The following is a 22,213-nucleotide window of genomic DNA, read 5'->3' as shown; positions in this document are numbered from 1 at the left end:
CCGGGGCGGAAATGCCAACCGGCCAGCGGAAAATCGGCCGTCGGAATAGTCATCCGGCGGCGAAATAGTCGTCCGGCCGCCGAAATATTATAGTAAGTCATCCGGCCCGCGGAAAATTGACCGTCGGGAAAGTTATCCCATATCCGGCCCGCCAGAAAGTGAGGTCAAGTTACTTTTTTCGAGTTTTTATTTTGAGCTACGAAAAAACGAGTTATGATAGCATTTTCCGTAAATTTTGGTTTAACTATGATGTTATTCATCATCAATAATATCGTTATCGGTTTTTTTTGCTTACTTTAATTGTTCGAGTTGTTTCCTGTTGTTAACTGCTCGGTTATTTTAAATTGAATAACTTTTAGATAAGCTATTTTAAAATTCCCTTATTTTAAACTATTCTACAACTCGGTTCCCGAATACCAGAGCAGAAGGTTATTATAATCAAGCCAAAAATTACGAAAAAGGACGTAACAACTCGGTTTTTCATAACTCAAAAAAAAAAGAACTCGAAAAAAAGAACTCGACCTCAATTTCAGTGGATCGAATAACTTTTCCGACGGCCAATTTTCCGCGGGCCGGATAACTTTTTCGGCGGCCAATTTTCCGCCGGCCGGATAACATTTCCGCCGGCCGGACGACTATTCCGCCGACCGAGGAACTATTTCGACACGGCCGAATTTCTGGCGAGTTCTGACCCAGATCCCCCCTGATAGATATGTGAGAATCGGGGGGCGGTACTTATAAGCAAAAAAGGAGGGTGCCGGGTATAAGCCATAAGGTTTCCATTTTTCACACCCTCAAAAGTCTCTCAAAGGGGTACAAAAACATTAAAAAGCAAATTGAGCCTCTGTAGGGGTCCAAAAGTCACGAAAATCGAAATTTCCTTTTTTTTCAACAAAAAGGGTCTTGATCAGTCGTGATTTTAAAAAATTTGGACAAAAATCGAATGAAAATCGACAAAAAATTTAGGAAAATTCTATCTCTAACCTAAGGGTCCCAAAAACGCCAATTTTCTCTCTCTCTAATTAAAGGTCGATTTTCAATTTTTGGCTCGGACATACCCGTCACCTGGCAAACCAAGTACCACCCCCCCCCCTACGGGTGTGAGAGCTCACAATCATCACACCCTCAAAAATCTCTCAATCAAAGGAAGGAGTGTAAAAACAATTCATTCTCTCATCTGCCTCTCCTCATGCAAATTGGAATTTAAAATGTGTACTAATGGTATTCAAATACCATAAATTTGAGATATTTTGGACATTAGGACTGCTTATAAAAATATGTGTATGCCCCTTCCCTCGTAGATGTAGTTGTCCTTTGATTGCCAAAATTTAATTTTCATTGGAAAGTTGGGCTTTTTATTTTAAACCATCGAGATCTCCAACAGAAAAAGGGGGAAGCATGTATGAGTACCCTGGGTACCAGAGGCCAAGTTTTCATAGAGAAAATATTAATATATATTCGAGCTGTGATACACGCTTTTTTTAATAAGAATACACTTTATAAGAATGTCCATGATGAAAATGGCCAAAAAATTAAGAATAATGCTAAGAATGTCACCATCATCATGGAATTTTGCTACTCAAGCTAAGAATGCCATTTTTAGAGAATTTTCATTTATAAATTGTCAATTACCCCCAAAGAAGGCTCACTCTTTTCACAAAAATCACATTTTATGCTTAGACATATGTTAAATCTAGTCTGAATTAGGATTCTAACCTAAGAATATGTTGTAAGAATATTTTAGGTTTATTTTCCCAAAAAAGTTAAGAATATCCATGATAAATTGGATTTACACCATTCTTATAAAATAAAGCGTGTAATGTGTAATGTATGAGGGTTCTGATTTCCAAATTACTTTTCTACTAAATGTAAATACTGTGAATAAATTTATCTTGATTTTTCGAAATTCAGGGTATTGATTATTGATGTTTCAGATTCTTCTTTTGTTTTGATTTTTTTGCCTTTTATCTTACAAATAGGTCGAACCAATTTAAGGGTTCCGAAAAACAAAATGAAAAGATTTTGTAAGATTACCGCGAAATTACGAAGCAAAACTGTTGATTTCCACAAACCGAAATTTCGTACACTCATACAAAACATATAGCACTAAAAGAATGCACAAAAAAAATGTTTGAAGTGTACATTTGTTATATTACAGGCACTCAGAAAAAAAATGGTTCAAAGATAGTTAATATATTTACAAGTTCATAATGATGATTTAAGGTGTTGGAAATAATAATGCCACCTAACTATTTAGGTTAAAAATTGTAACAGAAAAAAAGTAAATGATTTGATTTTACATACTGCGATGGGTTCTTCCAGAAAAACCGTTCATAGGGGGTGGAAGATATATTGTTCACACCTGTCCATGGGTATGGAAAAAATCCTGAAAAACTTTCATGTCCATGGGGTGAATTTGCAAAGTCCAGAGGTAGATCATTGAAAAATAATATATCCTCCACCCCTCCCCCATGAACAAATTTTTTTTGGAAGAGCCCAATGTTGAAAAGGATATGATTTTTAAAAATCGAGCCTATAATTATTATGAACCATCACTACGGTACAACCTAGGCTTTTCATGGTATGCAGAGGGGTTCTAGGTCCCCCCTAAAAATTAGGTACCCCCTGACATAAAACCTCTCAGCCCCTAAAATAAAGATGAAACAAAGATGCTATTTTACACGAAACGAAGACTTTTCATAAACTAAGAAACAAATATAAACTATAAATGTAAACTATAAAAACTGTGTGAAGCTTTAAAAATACAAACCATATGAAATGATGTACATTTAAGAAAACCAAGTTCCTCGACTTAAGACACTTGACCTTCAATAACGTGAATGATATAAAAGGGAAACAATTTGAAAATGAATAGAAACTGAAATAAACTACATGAAAAACTTATTGGATTTAGTATTAGATCATACTAAAACTTACTTTCAAAAAACCTTTACACTTCAGAATGTAAAACCTAAATAGGTCCTAAGGAGCTGATCATTAAGTGAAATATTCTAAAAATCATACAAAATTAATTAATGAAATACCCTGGAATAAACTTTGATATAATACATCCATCCTTGCAACAAATAAAATATAGCATTTTAATGTGCAAAGAAAATATGATGATAAACAGAAAGAAAACTAAAGAGCAAGAAGCAAAGTGTTTCAAACTTTCTTGATATAAAAGTTGGACTAAAACAATGAATCTGTGGATTCAAAGCAGAAAAAGATTACTTCCAATTTTAAACAAAGCCAGCCCCCATATCTTTCACATGCAGTTGTAGGCCCCCCAGCAATATAGGTACCCCCTAAAAAATTAAATTTTGCCAGCCCCCAGCCAGAATATGGTAAAAAAAAAATTAGGTCCCCCTAATCTCTGGGGGGGGGGGTCCAAACCATGTTTGGGCATCTCCCAGCAGATTCGCACTCCTTATAATATCTGCGGTTTTGTAGAGGTCTACGATTCAGACTAGGTACGACCACTTGGTAAGTTGTGTAAATTTCAGGTTTTACTCAGCGAGCCATTTGGAGTGAATGGGCTAATATTCTGGAAAATGTTATTTAATTTGATCTGTTTTAAGTTGTTCTAATGTACACAAGTATGGTCTGCAAAAAAGTCTCATGTCTCTATGGTTTGTTATCGGTTAAGTACCTAAGAAGTGAAATACATTTCCACAGCAATTTACAAGGATGGACCTACTGAACCAACTGATTTAAACAATTTTGGTGGCTAGATTATAAGATATTTGGGTACGAAGGTCACCACACGTTTTTTATAAGAGAAATCTATATAAGAACATAAAGCTTCGATGGCCAAAATTCTAAGAACAAGTTAAGAACATTTTAAGGCTTTCTGTAGCTTTCTGGGCTTTAAAACACCAAATTTCTTAGGAAAATGGACCAAAATACTCATAAAATGGCGAAACTAAGAACATGTTAAGAACATTTTTAAGCTTTGAACTCAAAAAGCTGGATGTTCTAATAAAAATTGGTGTGATCTTTTCGTAAAGACACAATATTTTTGTTGTGTTAGCTAAATCTTAGCACTGAAGGTCTCATATTCTAACATCTCTAAAAAGAGGAAAGAAAAGGCAGACAGAACCCTAAAACGATACTCAAAAGAAAAGTAAAGAAAAATATCAACCTCGTACCTGTGTATCCCAGGCATTACTTATGGACGCCAGAGAATTATCTAGTTACAGGGAACGAGGTTGGAAAAGAATAAATAAAAGACTTTAAAACAACAAAAACGATTAAAAAGTATTAAGTTATATATTCATTCTATAAAAATGTGAATGCAAGTTCATATTTCTTGACTCTCCCAGCATTTTGATGGTCAAACTCAATGTTAATCCTCGTCTTTTGGAATTCTCTTAACATTTTGTAATAATGGTACACAGGAAAGAATGAAGTTTGAAGGACCGCATCGTTGGTTAAGTCTTCGAGACCATGAATCCTTAAATAAGAATGAAGAAATTATTTTTAACAGTTTCCCCCAAAACGCAGTGCCAGCGGCGAGCGTGCGCAATGAATTACCAACCTTGCGGGGAGTTTTTCGCAGTCCAGGTCAATGATAACAGAATACCCGGCTCGCACCCAGTTTTTATTTTAAGAAGATGGGTGATATTCACACCAATGAGAAATTCAATAGGAACCTCTCTGTTGTGTGAGACTGGTGACGGTGTTCAGTCATTGTTATGGTTATATAGTTGGATCTCCCTAATTCGAACTCGAACAGGGATTCTTATTTGTTCGAATTACAGAGAGATTCGAATTATAGAGAGTACTTCAAAAGGGTTTCTCCTTGATGGGGACAGGAAACAAGTTCGAATTATAGAAACATTCAAATAATAGAAAGTATTTCAAAAGGGCTTCTTCTTGATGGGGATAGGAAACAAGTTCGAATTATAGAAACATTCGAATAATAGAAGTATTTCAAAAGGGCTTCTTCTTGATGGGGACAGGAAACAAGTTCGAGTTATAGAAATATTCGAATAATAGAAGTATTTCAAAAGGGCTTCTTCTTGATGGGGATAGGAAACAAGTTCGAATTATAGAAACATTCGAATAATAGAAAGTATTTCAAAAGGGCTTCTTCTTGATGGGGATAGGAAACAATTTCGAGTTATAGAAACATTCAAATAATAGAAAGTATTTCAAAAGGGCTTCTTCTTGATGGGGATAGGAAACAAGTTCGAATTATAGAAACATTCGAATAATAGAAAGTATTTCAAAAGGGCTTCTTCTTGATGGGGATAGGAAACAAGTTCGAATTACAGAGAGATTCGAATAATAGAAAGTATTTCAAAAGGGCTTCTTCTTGATGGGGACAGGAAACAAGTTCGAGTTATAGAAACATCCGAATAATAGAAGTATTTCAAAAGGGCTTCTTCTTGATGGGGACAGGAAACAAGTTCGAATTATAGAAACATTCAAATAATACAAAGTATTTCAAAAGGGCTTCTTCTTGATGGGGACAGGAAACAAATTCGAATTATAGAAACATTCAAATAATAGAAAGTATTTCAAAAGGGCTTCTCCTTGATGGGGACAGGAAACAAGTTCGAGTTATAGAATAATTCGAATTATAGAAGTATTTCAAAAGGGCTTCTTCTTGATGGGGACAGGAAACAAGTTCGAATTATAGAAACATTCGAATAATAGAAAGTATTTCAAAAGGGCTTCTTCTTGATGGGGATAGGAAACAAGTTCGAATTATAGAAACATTTGAATTATAGAAAGTATTTCAAAAGGGCTTCTTCTTGATGGGGACAGGAAACAAGTTCGAATTATAGAAACATTCGAAAAATAGAAAGTACTTCAAAAGGGCGTCTTCTTGATGGAGACAGGAAACAAGTTCGAATTATAGAAACATTCGAATTATAGAAAGTATTTCAAAAGGGCTTCTTCTTGATGGGGACAGGAAACAAGTTCGAATTACAGAGAGATTCGAATTATAGAGAGTACTTCAAAAGGGTTTCTCCTTGATGGGGACAGGAAACAAGTTCGAATTATAGAAACATTCAAATAATAGAAAGTATTTCAAAAGGGCTTCTCCTTGATGGGGACAGGAAACAAGTTCGAATTACAGAGAGATTCGAATCATAGAGAGTACTTCAAAAGGGTTTCTCCTTGATGGGGACAGGAAACAAGTTCGAATTATAGAAACATTCAAATAATAGAAAGTATTTCAAAAGGGCTTCTCCTTGATGGGGACAGGAAACAAGTTCGAATTACAGAGAGATTCGAATTATAGAGAGTACTTCAAAAGGGTTTCTCCTTGATGGGGACAGGAAACAAGTTCGAATTATAGAAACATTCGAATAATAGAAAGTATTTCAAAAGGGCTTCTTCTTGATGGGGATAGGAAACAAGTTCGAATTACAGAGAGATTCGAATTATAGAGAGTACTTCAAAAGGGTTTCTCCTTGATGGGGACAGGAAACAGTTCGAATTATAGAAAATTCAAATATAGAAAGAAAGGGCAAAAGGGCTTCTCCTTGATGGGAAACAGGAAAAGTTCGAGTTATAGAAACATCAACAAATAATAGAAGTATTTCAAAAGGGCTTCTTCGTGATGGGGAACAGGAAACAATTCGAGTTAAGAGAAAATTCGAATAATAGAAGTAGTTCAAAAGGGATCTCTTGATGGGAATGGAAAAGTTCGAGTTAAGAAATCAAAAATAGAAAGTATTTCAAAAGGGCTTCTTCTTGATGGGGACAGGAAACAAGTTCGAATTATAGAAACAATATAATAGAAAGTATTTCAAAAGGGCTTCTTCTTGATGGGGACAGGAAACAAATTCGAGTTATAGAAATATTCAAATAATAGAAGTATTTCAAAAGGGCTTCTTCTTGATGGGGACAGGAAACAAGTTCGAATTATAGAAACAATATAATAGAAAGTATTTCAAAAGGGCTTCTTCTTGATGGGGACAGGAAACAAGTTCGAGTTATAGAAATATTCAAATAATAGAAGTTCGAATAATCGGGAGTTTACTGCACTCACTTAAAGCGTGTGTCATGTTGCAGCCAAAAGATCGGTTTCGGTTTTTCGACGCTCAAATCGAACGTAGCCTGGAAGGTAAAGCTTCCTCGGTAGTTCACCAAATCCAACATTTCACATGTCAAACTGCAAAAAAAACAAAACATTTTGAGTCGAACAGATAAATGAAAATAAAATAAACCAGCTGCGCTGGAAGCTCCGGCTTAAGTGATTAAAAGATACGAAGGATGCGAGTTTCTTGAGATAAAATGCGTAGATACTAAAAACTAGTTACTAAGAATGGTACAGTGTGAGCTGTCAGATCGAATCTGATGTGTGGCTGGACGTTACCAATCTCCATGATTTATTATGGAGTCACAGCCGTTCTATTGCAACAATTTTTTCACAAAATATAAAGCACGCAATGTAGTGTTTAAAACACCTTGAGGAAGATGAACTTTTCCCTGATCTGTTTTGAATATAATCATGATATATTTAAAATTTGAGAGGACAAGATTAAGTGGTTTTTCATTCATTCCCTTACTCGTTTGTACCCGTTTCCAGTGGTTTCCCATCTGTTTCGGGGTTTGGTATCTAAGGATAAAATGAGCTAGCTGTGCTGAATATCACTCACAACTAATCGGAGAGAAAAGAGTAATTAGTAGAGTCATGGGAATCAAAGGGATAAATATTACAGAATGATTGACATTTTTTTTGAAACAAGTGAAATATTATTAAATTTAACAATGGAGAATTTTAAAAACATTTTATAACTCTTTAAAAATATAGATTTATTTACATGAAAAGTTAGAGTTCATTTTATTTTGTCTATATAAAAAGGGTTCGTTTAATCATTCAGCTGGTAACAAATTAAAGTCTTTTTAATCGTACAAGTTCAACCAAGCAATGATTTTCAACAATGAATACAAACCACACCAAACCAAGGGATTTATTTACGTTGTTTTACATTGGTAGAGAAAAAGCACACATGATTTTCCAATAAACTAAGGGCAAACCAATCCAGACAACAGACAAGCTAATTTAACGATGTAGTATTTTTGATCACTTTAAATCAAGTAGAATTTTCTTGAAAACGTTAACATCAGCAACCTTTCCAATAATCAAATTTTCAATGAAATCTTTTAATGTGAGCAAACTGACGGTAATGTTTTATCCACAGTAAAAGCAACAGTATAACGGTGAACTACCATCTGTGATTCGAGATCTAATGCATAATAGAAAAGAGAGAATTCATTATGGAGCTAGATGCACGCTGAAACGGCTGGCAATGATTTCAAAGGCCAATGCAGATCGATTTCGAAACAAATCAAAGTTAACGGTATACAGTAGAGCTCTAAAAAAGTATATTTATAATATCTATCAAATGAACTGGGCAAAAAAGCTTGAAAATGACTGAAAATTAAAGTACCTGATTTTCAATTGAATACCATCAATGTTGTTTGTTGCAGGGGTGAGTTGATTAATCATTTTGCAATAAGTGAATATATACATACATTCATGACTTGGTATTGATCGAGGAGAAATTTGGTCGTAATCCTGTAAAGGAAAATGATTTTATGCAATTACATAGACAGGCTAGCTTACACGTTTTTTTATTAGAACATACCTTAAGTGTTCTGGAAAGAAATTAAGAACAAGCTCAAATTTTAGGCTGGAAATTTGCAAGAAAATAGGCCCATCTAGCCGAAAGATTTGGTGTTCTAATAAAAAAATGTGTACTCACTTTTATTTGTGCTAAACTATGAGATATCACATCATGAATAAATGCTATTTAAAATTCATCAATTATAACAGGTTATAACACCTAAATAGCTCTGTAAAAGAGACTCGTCAATATTGACAAAAAATCGACATGAAGCCTGATACGATTGAGCGAGGAAAGAATACAGTATATTTTTGTTGCTGTTCAAAAGACTTGCGATGCACTAACCTGTTTTTGTGTTTTTTTCCTTCTGTATAATACTTTGATTTAGTATTTTTGGACAAATTCAACTTATGCATGATACCAATGATGATTCAAATTAACTGGCTGCTTCTTTAGATGGTTAGCAATAAATCCATATTAACAATCATTTCACGAACGTAAATTCTATCACAATGACACCAATAACAATACTTAACCACAAATAATTGACGATTTTGACAAAGAAGAATTCCATTACAATACTTATAAATCAATTCAATAGTCCAGCATTTTAATATTTTTGTTCATGTTATTTTAAATATTTTGTATCTTAAAAGTTGAGTTGTTAAATGAAATGATTTTGTAAAATTAATAAACAGAAAAATAACAGAAGTATAAAATTTAAAAAAATAAACATAATTTTAAATCTTATCTACAAATGCTACTAAAAATCGCTAAAAATTTGTAAAAAAAATAAATGCATACAATTACATAAAAATTTCAAATCCAAAAATATAAAAAATGCTACTTTTAAGTCTATCTACAAAATGCTATAAAAAAAATTAAAAATAATAAATGGCATAAAATTATATAAAAATTTCAAATCCAAAAATAAAAAAAGAAGCTATTTATTATATCTGATTATATAAATATCATAAAAAGTGACTTTAAAAGAGAAAAGTACTGAAGAGTTAATTTTTTCTATTGCTTCGAAATATTCAAAATAATCTTTGATGCAAAAAACTCTTTGTTTTTCCAAATTGCCTTTGTATGTAAATTTTCAGTGTTAAAAATATATTTTGAAGTTCATGAAAACCTATTTTTTAATTATTTGCTACAAATCAACCTGCCTTTGTTGTATATTTTAATCAACTAAAAATTTACATACACAGACAAGGTGAGAGCTGCAATGCCTAATCGAGTCAAAAGGAATATTGCATCCCCCTCACACCCCAATTGCTTATCCCATTGAATTAAGCTAACGGCTAGAAGTGAATATTTAATCTTGTATAAAAAGCATGCGGGCCGCATAACTTTGGTACGATTTAACTTGCTTCAAATCCAACCACACAGATTCACTTCTAGCCTTCGGCTTCAATTCATTGGCCTACCCCCACCCCCTCCCTCCCCAGATAAGCAGGCTAAGTAAGCTATATGGTTATGCATGTTTGAATATTTAGGAATTGTTCCATAGAGTGAAGCAAACTCCATCATGATCTGAAAAATATATATCTTTTACAAAGCATTGTACTTCTTTTTGATCTAAGTAAGTCTTTTTCAAATACACATGATCAAGAAGACCACCTGCCAAATGAGTAGGTTCATTCACTATCAGTTTGTATGATGAGAGCACATCAGCAAGGTCTTCATTTGCAGCATCCAAAGCATCGATATTGAAATCTCCCAGGATAATCTGTACTTCATCATATAAAAGTGTTCTCAGTTCTTCAAGAAAAGTATTTCTTGAAAAGTTAGGTGGCTTGTACAAGAGTAGAAGTGTAATAGGTTGCTCACTAAATGTCTCTTTTTTAAACATTATCTGTGTATAACCAGCTGCTTTTTGGCATTCTAAAATTTCTATTGAAGAATTTGCACAACATGCAGTGTTTTGAAATCTATTGACTGAATTATTATTGTAATCAATTTTGAAATTTTGCAAGGATTGATCAATGTCATTTGTTTCACTTGAAGGTGACAGTTGAGTTTCAGTAAGGCATATGAAGTCACTGCTGATCAAAGTATCTGAATGAACTATGTCATTGGCATGTTTTTTGAAAGATCTGACGTTTAAAAGTGAAATGTGCAAATGTTTACTGGAAGTCAAAGCAGGTGAAAAAGTTTCAACTTTTTGCAAAGAACTTTCTCTCCTTAATCGTTCATATTCAATGCCTGCTTCACTGTTAACACGGATATGTTTTCTATTGTATTCACCAATCAGAAATAACCCATTTATATTTGTCACTCTGGATAAATTTACATACATTTGGCCTTCATTGAAAGCTTTTTGAGCAAATAATTCAAAGCTTACTACTGCAGATTGTAGTGTTAATCCTTGGACTTTATGACTTGTACAGGCATAAGACAAGACTAGAGGAAATTGTGTTCTTCTGACCATTAAAGGTTTTTCTTTACTTCTTTTATTCCTTTGTTTTCTTGTGTTGAAGGTACATTCTGCTCTTTCAATCAAAGTCCAACTGTTTTCTCTACATACTTGATCTAAATTTGATCCTTTTTTACCTGCTTTTGTATCATCAAGTTTAACATAGATACCTGATATCTTATTAATTGAATCAAATTTAAAACCCATAACTGTTCCAACTTGACCATTAACCAGTCTATCTGTTATATCAATGTTTTTGGAAATTAAAATGCGTGCACCAACTTTCAATTCAAGCACACGAGCTAGACCACCTGTTTCTCTTGCTTTAGCACTCTCGATAAACTTCATATCTGAATTTGTCAAATGTTTTGGCACCTCATCTTGTGCGGTAATCAAATGCGTTTCAGTTGATAGCTCATTAAGTTTCTTCAAATTGTAAGCATCAACCGGTTTGTTTTCTGCAAAAATATGAGTCACGTCTGCTGGGTAATTCGGGCTGTCCTTAGATATGAATCTTGATTTCAAAAGCTCTTCTTTTTCATCATCTAGTTCACCTACACGAATTTGATTCAAAAGGTCAACAAAATGTATATCAGCTCTTTGCCTCATAACTTCAGTTAATTCAGCCATTTGGAAACTTCTCCACAGTTCAAACCCGTATAATTCATCCATAAGAGAAGGTCTATCATGGGATTCACGTTTCTTATTTTCATTGCCATTATTGGGATCTTTTTTGAGAATAGGAACTTTGTAAATTGGATCCTTAAAAATAGGCGGAAGTTGATATAAATCGCCGCATAATAAGACTGACTTTCCAGCAAATGGCTTTTTCACATTAAATATATCACGCAACCTTTGATCAATTTTTCTGAACAAACGATTAGGCACCATAGAAATTTCATCAATCATAATTACTTCAACACATGCAAGCTTTTTTTGCAAATTTGCTTTAGATGAACCACTCAATGAAAAAAACTCTGTTGTAGGAATGATCAATCCTGTATGAATAGTAGTTCCATTCACATTGATTGCTGCTACACCAGTTGGAGCAAGCACTAGAATTCTTTCTTTAGTTGGTTCTCCTCCTCTGTACATTAGAAGTTTAGACAAAGAATGATAAATGGTTGTGAGCAAATGGCTTTTTCCTACACCTCCACCGCCGGTTAAGAAAATATGAAATGGCTCAATATTTCTTGGTACTTTTGAAGAAAGGTTCTTTACAAAGTCAAATACTTCTCTTTGTTGATGATTTAAAGATCTTATGCGCATATTGATTTCGTTGTCTGGGAGCAAAATTGATTCCATTGGAATAGCCGCTCTAAGGCCAGAAGTGTTATTGTTACTTTCATCCTCTGACTCATCTTCATTGTTTTGATTTCTACTTTGAAGCTCTGCATTTGTATCGTCATTTTCCTGTTGCTCATAATCATTCATATTGAGTATCAAGTCAGTTCTGTATCGTTCTAAGGCATCATCTACCAAACCGGCATATGGTTGGATCAAAGCTCTATTCCTCTCGATAGTTTCAATAACACCAGGTTCTAGCAGCTTTGCAGTGTAAGTCTTTTCTACTTCTGACAGCAATTCATTTTCATCGTGGAATGGCAAATACAACATCAGGAGATGGTGTGCATAATCTTCTGGGTTCTTGTTTCTATTAGGTTCATAAAGGCGAAGGACTAGTGGAACTTTGCGACATTTAAGTTTACCTTTCATTGATTTTAATTTAATATTCTTCGGATAATTATTTGACGGATGATTAGATTCTACCAAATTATCTTCAAGCTGATTAGGTTGACAATCATTTTCACTGCATTCCTCATAGACAACAGTATAAAACCTTAAAAACTCTGCATAGCACATTTCAGCAACGGGTTTGTAAATTCCACTTGTATCTTTTGGTCTATCACAATATCTATCTAGCATATTCTTTTTGAAGATTGAAGTGCTATCTTCGGGTAATTGGCTGATTTCATCTTCACTGAGACACATTCTGAACCTTTTTTCTGGGACATTGGTATTTGCAAAGGTTACACCAGGGTAAAGTTTTCGAAGCCATAATTCTGGCATAGTAAGATAGACAGCTTCTTGCACAGATACTTCTCGATTTGAAACATATGCGTGCGCAACAGATTTCATTTGCTCATACTTATCACCACCGTTTTCAAAGGCGTCTTGAACAGCTTGAGTCATGGCATGTGACACTTCATCTTCACTTTTAGAAAGATATGCACACATATAAGTTGCAGCTTTGTAATAATTAAACACTGGCTGAATATCTAGATTTGCCTGCCATGCTTTGAGTCCTTCAGTAAAGTAGTTGTTTACAAAGCATGCATTTGTATCGCGCTTTAAGTAAATGTGAAAGTCTTCATCTTCAGACACTGAGAGAGCATATTCATAATCACTTTTTGGAATATCTAATTGAGCCAGTACTTCATCTATGCTAGGAACTGGATTGTAATTTTCTTCATCCGGGTTGAAAAAGTTTCTTTTGTCTGGATTAAGGTTGCTGTTAATATAATGTCTTACTTTAGATAAGACTTCTTTACGCAATGCAAGTATGGTTTCCTTTTCCTCGTGCGGCAATTCTAGTGGCAACGGCTCAGATACTATTGTTTTCTCAGAAAAGAATTTACCAAAATAAAATCTGCAAGGAGTATTTTTATATTTGCGACATGTTTTTGAATGGCGATGTAATTGATAAGTTTTTACAAGGTTAAATAAATCAGGATCTTCTTCTTGAGATGGTAAGTCAACTTTGATTATCTTATCAAGAAACTCTATGTATTCTACCTTTGTTTCTTTAGTTAGTACTGGTGCATTTAAGATCCAAAGAAATGAATGAATGTGAGGACTACCACGAACTTGGAATTCGACACGGATAGCGTAAAAAGTGGTTTTACCAAGAGGGCCATCTAATATGATTGTTTTAAAAAATACTTCAACTCTGTATTGAAAATGTCTAGCCACAAGTACAGGATTACTATTTAACAATTCACATCTTTCATGATAGGAAAGATTGTCTATGAATTCATCAGTAACATTTTGACCCTTAAGTTTGTAAATAATAGAGATCAGCTCGTTCCATCTAAGATCAGCGCAACTCAGGGTATTAAAGAAAGTTGGTGGACCTAGTTGTTTAACCATGGCTAAAACTTCTTGTTGAAATTTTTTCCAATAAGCTGGTGTTCCTTTGATAGTACTCATGAAAGCAAAAGCCTTATCATTTGCAATAAATTGCCTTACTGTTTCTTTGAAATTTTGACTAAACATGCCCGCGCTTAAATTAGAGGCAGAAACCTTTTTCATTGCTATATTAATTTGATTTGATAGTCTAAGTTGCTGAAGGACAGAACAGGCATAAAAAAAGTAGTCTGGGTCAGATGCAAAGTTTTGCTTTTCATTCAAAAGCCTTGATTATTAAATACTTGGACGGACTAAGTTTAACATCACGCTCAACTTTGTAACCAAATTTGCCTTTCGGAAATAAATGAGGATGAGCAAGCATCTCACAATCTTCATCGTACAGAATTGAAATAGGTGTTTCGCCTTCACCAGGTGCCAATGTTAAAATCTCATTATCAACTTCTGCATCGGTTGGAGTGTCGGGCATAAGAGTTGTTTCATTTGCGCTTGAACGGTGAGCATCAAGTGGGTTGATAGCAGTTTCAAGATCATCTGAGGCTAAATCATCAGTTTGTTCTCCAACAGGCTCATCTGCATCTTCACCAGAGACACTTTTATCAGATTCCTCATCTACATCAGAATTTGTTTCCTCCATAATATTTGTAGCATTTTCTACCATTGACTCGTCATTAATGTTATTAATATCAATTTGTATATCATGATAGAGAGGATTGTTTTCTTTCAAATAACTGAGTATACGTTGAATGAAATCAGGCCTGATTGGTTCAAAAACAACATGTCCTCTATATTCTAGTTTTCTTTTCAGTTTGACGATGAGCAGACCGTTATCACTTGTACTTCTTGGTAACGTATTAGCAACATCTTCAACATTGATTGGCACATTACAAATAGACCCTTTAAGTTTTGGAAACTGGCCTTTAGGCATTATTGCAATCTTTTTGAATAAAATTCTGCGCGAAATGAGAATCTTTTCAAGTCTGCGAAGAGTATGAAATTCTTTTGGTAATTCGTCAAGCGAAAGCTTGTTTTTGACAGATTGGCAAGGTAAGTCTCCTTTCTTAAGCTTGTTATGACATGTCTTGCAAATGTACAACTGACCATCAAAAGAAACAACTTCAGAATAATAATCTTCTTCTGGCATGTCATACTTATCAGCAGAATATTTGATAACAGTTTGTCGATAAAGACATCTATTGCAACAAACACATATGTAAAATGGACCTTCATTAACAAGTTTTATAAATTTTTCCACTAAATTTTCTTTGTGTACTTTCTTTCTACTTTCAGCTATCTTACCTTTGTTTTTTTTATAATAAACTCTACCTTGTTCATTAATTTTTTCTTTGTTTTGGGAACGATAGTTTCTGTTATTTTCTTGAATTTTTTCCTTGTTTTGGGAACAATAGTTTCTGTTATTTTCTTGAATTTTTTCCTTGTTTTGGGAACGATAATTTCTGTCTTTTTTATGAATTTTTTCCTTGTTTTGGGAACGATAATTTCTGTCATTTTCTTGAATTTTTTCCTTGTTTTGGGAACGATAAATATTTTTATTTTCAATAAGCACTTCTTGGTTTTTCTGATAATATGTTTTGTTTGTTTCTTTACGTGTTTTTTGATATTTAGTAGAATGATTTCCATCACCACAATCGTTTTTCCTTTTGCGGGTACAATTTCGCAAGAATGCCGAAAAGTCTTGCTGCAATATATTTTTTAGCTCTTCTCTTAAACCGCAAATTTGAACAAATTGGACTTCAAAGTGAGCACTCTCATTTTCCATTTCTACTAAATAAAAACATTGGATATATTTTTCAAGTTCGAAAATATTATCAAATCTTAATAGACATGACTTTCCATTTGATGGTTGAAGCAGTCCACGTTCATTTCGACTATGAGAGTCAAAGATGAAATAGCCTTGAGTTCGACTCATAATTGCTATAGTGAAATTTTTAATAATCATTAATGCATTGAAATCTAGATTTTCAGAGAAACTAAAAGGGGTACGAAGTAGTGGATAACCATCAATAAGTTTAGCTTCACCATTTGTAAAATTCAAAAAATTAATGTCAGTTACAATGCCGTTTGTTTCAATGAATCGCGGCATTTCATCAACAGAAAGATAAGAATTAGTGTTTAATTGTTTGTACAACTTATCTCCTTCAATTAAGATTTTGTCAAGGTCTGTTGTCTTCCAATTAGAAACATGTCGAAAATTTGACCAAAAAAGAGCATACAGACAATTTACACTACATTGTGTTCCAGCCGTATTTCCAAACAATTCCTCATTTGCTTGGTTAAATGAACCTAAAACAGCCTTTGAGACTTGATACGCTGGCATTTTGGGACGCTTGCTAGTATTTTGAATTGCTAAGTTCTTGTTGAATGTTAGGTTGATGCTTTCAAAATTAACTAGAACAAATGGCAGATTACGTAGGTTGTACAAGTTATGCAGGTTGTGCAAGTTATGCACGTTGTGCAAGTTATGTAGGTTGTGTAGGTTTAGTAAGCTGAGTAAGTTAAGTAAGCTTTGTAAGTTTAACAAGAGGAAGCAAGGAGCTCGCATGCAACCTCTGGGGTGTAGCTGCTTGTCTGATATATAACACAGACAAGCTTATGCTATCTTTTATTGATAACCAACAAGTGAGGTTAATTAACCAGTGTACACTTGCTGCTATCGTTTCGTTTTTTAAAATGACTAATATACAAGGAACTAAAAAGATTTGGAGAGCTCTGTCTTACCCAATAATTTGGAAGAAAGTACAAGCGAACTGCGACAAACCAGCAAGCCACGATGTCAATACGAAACACGAAACAGTATTGGCCAACTATTAGGTAACTAATTCAAATTCAATGTTTTCTTACTCAGTTTTTCGGTAAAAGTGGCGCATTATAAGGGAGATAAAATGTGGCTGATGCAATATTTTAGCATTTTAGCGCATCGAACGCAATTCATATCCCGATACCACGAGTTATTAAAATCGGGAAAATCGGAATTTGTAAACAAACAAAAAATGTCTTGACCGTCGTCTCGTCGGACGAGAGAGAATTTAAGGCTCCTAGGCCGGAGCAATAAAATTCTGTAAAAATTATTGTATCTACATATATCAGAAAAAAAGATTACGTCTTTTGTTGCTGATACTGTGGCATTTAATTCTAAACCTAAAGGTCGGTCTCCACTTCGCGCGAAAATGAGCAAAAATTTTTAGCCTGCAGAAAAGATTGCGTCATTTAAAAAAGTTTCGAGCGAAGAAAACTAAAGTTGAAGGCAGTTCAATTGAATTGCTTTATCATAGAATGCACCCCCTGAGCTAAATCATTTTTGCTTGATTGGGGGCTGTATTTTTGTTTTGTTGTGTAATAGAACTGGGGGCAGAGTTGAAGATATTTTAAATCATGTTAAAAATCCAAGGTTTTATCCCTCTTGAAATTTTTTTTTTGCCTGCGGCGAAATTGATTTATCGAAAATATCCATGCAAATTTTTTTTTATATTTTGCTTTGTGAAGGTGGGGGCTATGTTTCTAGAATTCAGTTGGGAGCTATTTTCCTTAGCCCCCCCCTGAAAAATGCTGGGGGCTGGACCCCCTGCACACACTATGATTTATTTTTCAACCGACTAACGAACTTACAAAAACGTTTTAAAGTTTTCGCTAATTTCGCGCGAAAGTGGAGACCGGTCTTAAACATGCTAACTACATGTTAGCCTTTTAAAAAGAAAGAGAGGTATGAGGAAGCAACCTTTGGTCGGTGAACGTTACTTCTCCTTGGCTTCGGCGAACAACTTCGTATAAGTCAATAATGAATGGTTGCCAGAATGAGAACAATCTCTTCAATTCTGATATCAACTAAAAACGAAAGCGGAGGAGAGTTAAACTATAGATTGTTAGACCGTATACGTCAAAATGAACATGCGTCATAATGGCATTTGTTTTTTAACCGTTGATATAATAATATAACCACCGTTTTCATTAAAAATTTGGAACTTTGATGTTTCACAGAAAAGCAGCAGGGGTATTTCGGTCCCATATCTTTCGAAGGACCTTTCTGTTTGCCTTGGAATTTGACAACCTTCTTAACTTAAGGTTAAACTACCACTGGTGTAAAAATGAACGTTTTAGCATATGTAAAAAAAGACTCAATTTTTGCAATCGCAAATTTAACCGCTAAAAATCGCGAATTTTTCAACCAAAAATACATTCAAATATAGTGCTTTTGATTCTCTAAAACAAGCAAAAAAAATTTTTCACAATTACATTTGACTATCAAAAGTTACAGACATTCTTATATCTGGATAGACTTTAGTAGATTTTTCTCAAAGAGGCGCCACTTTGATCGAACCCATGTTAAGAAATAAAGAACTAACTTATTGGAACTAATTTTCTCGGGAACTAATTTTCGCGGTCGAAATAAAATATCCAAAAGATTGCATTTCGCGGGAATTAATTTTAGCGGTTTTCAACTCTCAAAATTTTTCGCGGGATCAAATTTTCGCGATTTTGACGAAAAACCGCGAAAAACGCTAAAATTAAAACCCGCGAAAATTAGTTCCAATAAGGTAACTATAATTTGCTATATGGTTTTTCATGCTAACGCAACCTTAGGGCAAAGTAGTCTATTGTAGATTATATCGCTATCGTTTGATATACACGTTTTTTTATAAGAACAAACTATATAAGAGTATGTTAAGAACAAGTTAAGAACATTTGAAGGCTTTGTGGGCTTAAACATCATATTTCTTACTAGGAAAAATGGTAAAAAATATTCACAAAATGGTCAAAATAAGAACATTTTTAGGCTTAAAACTCAAAAAAGCAAATAACATCCGAAGGCTTAAAAAATTTCAGATGTTATTACAAACAAGTGATACTTTTATGGACCTACCTGGTTATGCATTTAACACATATATAATTGATATCTACGTGAGCATGAACGTTAAACAATCATTCAGAACACAAATAGTGACGATTTATTAAAATTAGTCGTTTGTTTCTTATAAAAAAAACGTTTAGAAACCAAAATTTCATGCTCTTGAAATATTCTTTCATATTCAAGACTTCGTGAGCATAAAAAGACATCTATTTCATCAAAAAATTGAGTAATTTGGCTAAGAACATTGATGTATGCTTATTAATAGTGATTCTTATAGATAAAGATGCGTTTTTTGAGCTGAATAGTTTTTTTTACAAAAATCTGCTTGACCCATCTTTTACCTACTTTCATGCAAAAAATCAGAAAAAAACAACGATCCAATATTTCACAATGTCCAAAAAACGCTTTTTTTTAGCCGTTTTTTGGCCCAAATTTGCCTAAAAACATTTTTTTTCGAAAATCGGGCTCAGTCACATTCGAGGGTTTATAGTTATGCATCTTTGTGCAAAAAATCATAAAGAATGAAAGAGCCAATCTCGAGAAAAGCTAATACCTAAGTAATTGATAATTTGCTTATAAAAAAATATCGAATTTGGCCAGTTTTTCTATAAAAACACGCCCAGCAACCAAAATTTCATGTCTAAACACACATATTCTTCAAAAGTAAGCCCTCGTGAGCAAAAAAAACATCTATTCATAAAGAAATTGAGTAATTTGATTAAGAACATTGATGTATGCTTATTAATAGTGATTCTTATAGATAAACATGCGTTTTTTAAGCCAAATAAATTTTTTTGCAAAAATCTGCTTGAGCCATCTTTTATCTATGATGGTACCCTACTTTCATGCAAAAAATCAGAAAAAATTAATGATCCAATTTTTCACAAAGTCCAAAAAACCCGTTTTTTAGCCGTTTTTTGGCCCAAATTTGCCCAAAAAAATTTGTTTTCGAAAATCGGGCTCCGTCACATTTTGGCCACCACCGTTTTGCACCTTTGTACCAAAAATCAAATGATTCCTATGATTCAATCTCGAGAAAAGCTGGTAACGAACGGACGGACGGACAGAGGTGAATTTATAGGACCTCCACCCCACCGGGGTAGGTCCAAAAAGCGTGTATCATCAAATAGGCTGTAATTAACATACAGGAGGTTGGACGAGCCTTTACAAGACAAAAAATATTCTTAGAGATGTCTCGATACCGCTCCCTGGACGATGGACGATCAGTCTTTTACCCCCTGGAAATTTTAGTACAACCTTTTACCCCTTGGAAAAATGAAAAAAAAACTCCTTCATACTCCGTTGAAATTCTTCTCCGATTATCCCCCGGGAAATAAAATATAAAATGGAATGGCCCAATTTAAACTTACGTTTGACACTTCAGTCATGTCTGTGTATTTTTCGCTTAACTTTTGTTTTGAAATAGCTTGTTCTACACAAGAGAAATACCATTCATCCTGGGCGGTTAAACTCTGTGCACCTTGCTTGAACTGTATCGTGTTGTCTATTGTGAAAGAGGAAGAGAGAGGGTCGAATATATGGAATCATTTTGGTGAGACGGAGAGATGGATACAAAACTTGTTCACACTGAAAAGTTGTGGGTTGTTACTGAAAGGAGGAACAAGAAGTAACGAGAAGTAACGAGAAGTAACGAGTAATGAGTAACGAGTAAGTAACGAGTCAAACCAGTCAATTGTTTTAAGGTTTACGACGTCATTGCTAGGTTTACAATTTGGGCACCTATCTCGTGATTGGCTAGTCTGTTTCCTTTTAAATTTGTCATGTGACAAATTGACAATAATGCCTTGAATTTAACCTAATCAATTTTTGTCAATTTTGGTGATGAAGTCATCATTTGGGTCCTTTACGGTACTGAAATGACAATTATATTTCTCGAGCGCCACTTTGTTTTTAGAACAGAAAGTGCACACATAAAAGTGCATCTATAGGAAGGTTAATACAGTAAGAAGATTATCGTTTGAAATCAGGAATACTTTTGGGTAAATATTTCTAACTATTCTGGTAAAACAGCTTGCAATTGACTAGATGAAATAGTACAAAGGTAACAGAAACTGTAAAATAAATACTAATCTACTATTTTAATCTTAGTAACTAAATCTTAGTTATCATCATGAAATAGCTTTTGATTATTAATTTCGCTTAGCGAAAGTATTACGATAGCCTTTCTGCGGCGGCGGCGGCGGTGTCATCGGAAAAAAAAAATAGAAAACGAAAGTGCTTGATACGGTGGACGAACTCACTAAATTTAATTTACAAATTATACGCTCGTATAACCACGGACGATTTTCGCGGGTTTTCTTTGGATTACGTCATATGTCTTTGTGTCTTTAGCTCCACAGTTTTGATTTTTCCTTTATTTTCTTATAAGCATATACTTTATAAGAATCAAATCAATAACTCTTGATAGACGGTGATATACCTTTCGGTAATTAGTTCTTACAAAGTAAACAAAGTATGGCGCACAATATGAGCATATTTATTTTTCTTATAAGCATATACTTTATAAGAATCAAATCAATAACTCTTTATAGACGGTAATATACCTTTCGGTAATTAGTTCTGACAAAGTAGACAAGGGATGGCGCACAATATGAGCTTACTTATTTTTCTTATAAGCATATACTATATGAGAATCCAATCAATAACTCTTGATAGACGGTGATATACCTTTCGGTAATTAGTTCTTACAAAGTAAACAAAGTATGGCGCACAATATGAGCATATTTATTTTTCTTATAAGCATATTCTTTATAAGAATCAAATCCATAACTCTTGATAGACAGTGATATACCTTTTGGTAATCAGCTCTTACAAAGTAAATAAGGTATGGCGCACAATATGTATGAGCATATTTATTTTTCTTATAAGCATATATTTTATAAGAATCAAATCAATAACTCTTTATAGACGGTAATATACCTTTCGGTAATTAGTTCTTACAAAGTAAATAAGGTATGGCGCACAATATGACCTTATTTATTTTTCTTATAATCATTTACTTTATAAGAATTAAATCAATAACTCTTTATAGACGGTAATATACCTTTCGGTAATTAGTTCTGACAAAGTAGACAAGGGATGGCGCACAATATGAGCTTACTTATTTTTCTTATAAGCATATACTATATGAGAATCCAATCAATAACTCTTGATAGACGGTGATATACC

The 22,213-nt window shown here is 33.9% G+C and overlaps 2 protein-coding genes and 1 long non-coding RNA gene across 3 annotated transcripts; all 3 read right to left on the bottom strand.

The window, feature by feature from the left end:
* Positions 1-2,041: 2,041 nt before the first annotated feature.
* On the bottom strand, positions 2,042-20,548 carry LOC136806704 (uncharacterized). The gene is made up of 4 exons (XM_067063296.1): positions 20,395-20,548; positions 17,894-18,000; positions 7,010-7,132; positions 2,042-4,456 (listed from the first exon to the last, which is right to left on the bottom strand). The coding sequence occupies exons 1-4, from the start codon at positions 20,410-20,412 to the stop codon at positions 4,282-4,284; spliced, it is 423 nt and encodes a 140-aa protein (XP_066919397.1). The 5' UTR covers positions 20,413-20,548; the 3' UTR covers positions 2,042-4,281.
* Positions 7,662-9,326, bottom strand: LOC136806703 (uncharacterized). Its single transcript, XR_010846592.1, has 3 exons — positions 8,937-9,326; positions 8,415-8,542; positions 7,662-8,210 (listed from the first exon to the last, which is right to left on the bottom strand). It is a non-coding gene; the product is annotated as an uncharacterized lncRNA (long non-coding RNA).
* On the bottom strand, positions 10,016-15,558 carry LOC136806706 (uncharacterized). Its single transcript, XM_067063298.1, has 2 exons — positions 14,442-15,558; positions 10,016-14,377 (listed from the first exon to the last, which is right to left on the bottom strand). The coding sequence occupies exons 1-2, from the start codon at positions 15,299-15,301 to the stop codon at positions 10,087-10,089; spliced, it is 5,151 nt and encodes a 1,716-aa protein (XP_066919399.1). The 5' UTR covers positions 15,302-15,558; the 3' UTR covers positions 10,016-10,086.
* Positions 20,549-22,213: the final 1,665 nt, after the last annotated feature.

This window comes from Clytia hemisphaerica, unplaced genomic scaffold (genome assembly GCF_902728285.1).
Source record: "Clytia hemisphaerica strain Z4C2 unplaced genomic scaffold, Clytia hemisphaerica genome assembly, whole genome shotgun sequence".
NCBI classification, from domain to species: Eukaryota; Metazoa; Cnidaria; class Hydrozoa; order Leptothecata; family Clytiidae; genus Clytia; species Clytia hemisphaerica.
Note: the sequence above shows the minus strand (reverse complement) of the source record. Positions and strands in the feature narration are given on the sequence as shown.

What these genes read in the sequence shown, in the direction of transcription:
- LOC136806706 (XM_067063298.1), bottom strand. Translation starts at nt 15,301, where the DNA reads ATGCCAGAAGAAGATTATTATTCTGAAGTTGTTTCTTTTGATGGTCAG. An exon ending in GTTAAACTTAGTCCGTCCAA is followed by an intron (nt 14,378 to 14,441) that starts GTATTTAATAAT and finishes AGACTACTTTTT; the next exon opens with TTATGCCTGTTCTGTCCTTC.
- LOC136806704 (XM_067063296.1), bottom strand. An exon ending in GTAACGTTCACCGACCAAAG is followed by an intron (nt 7,133 to 17,893) that starts GTTGCTTCCTCA and finishes TTTTTTTTGCAG; the next exon opens with TTTGACATGTGAAATGTTGG. An exon ending in CAACATGACACACGCTTTAA is followed by an intron (nt 4,457 to 7,009) that starts GTGAGTGCAGTA and finishes TTCTTATTTAAG; the next exon opens with GATTCATGGTCTCGAAGACT.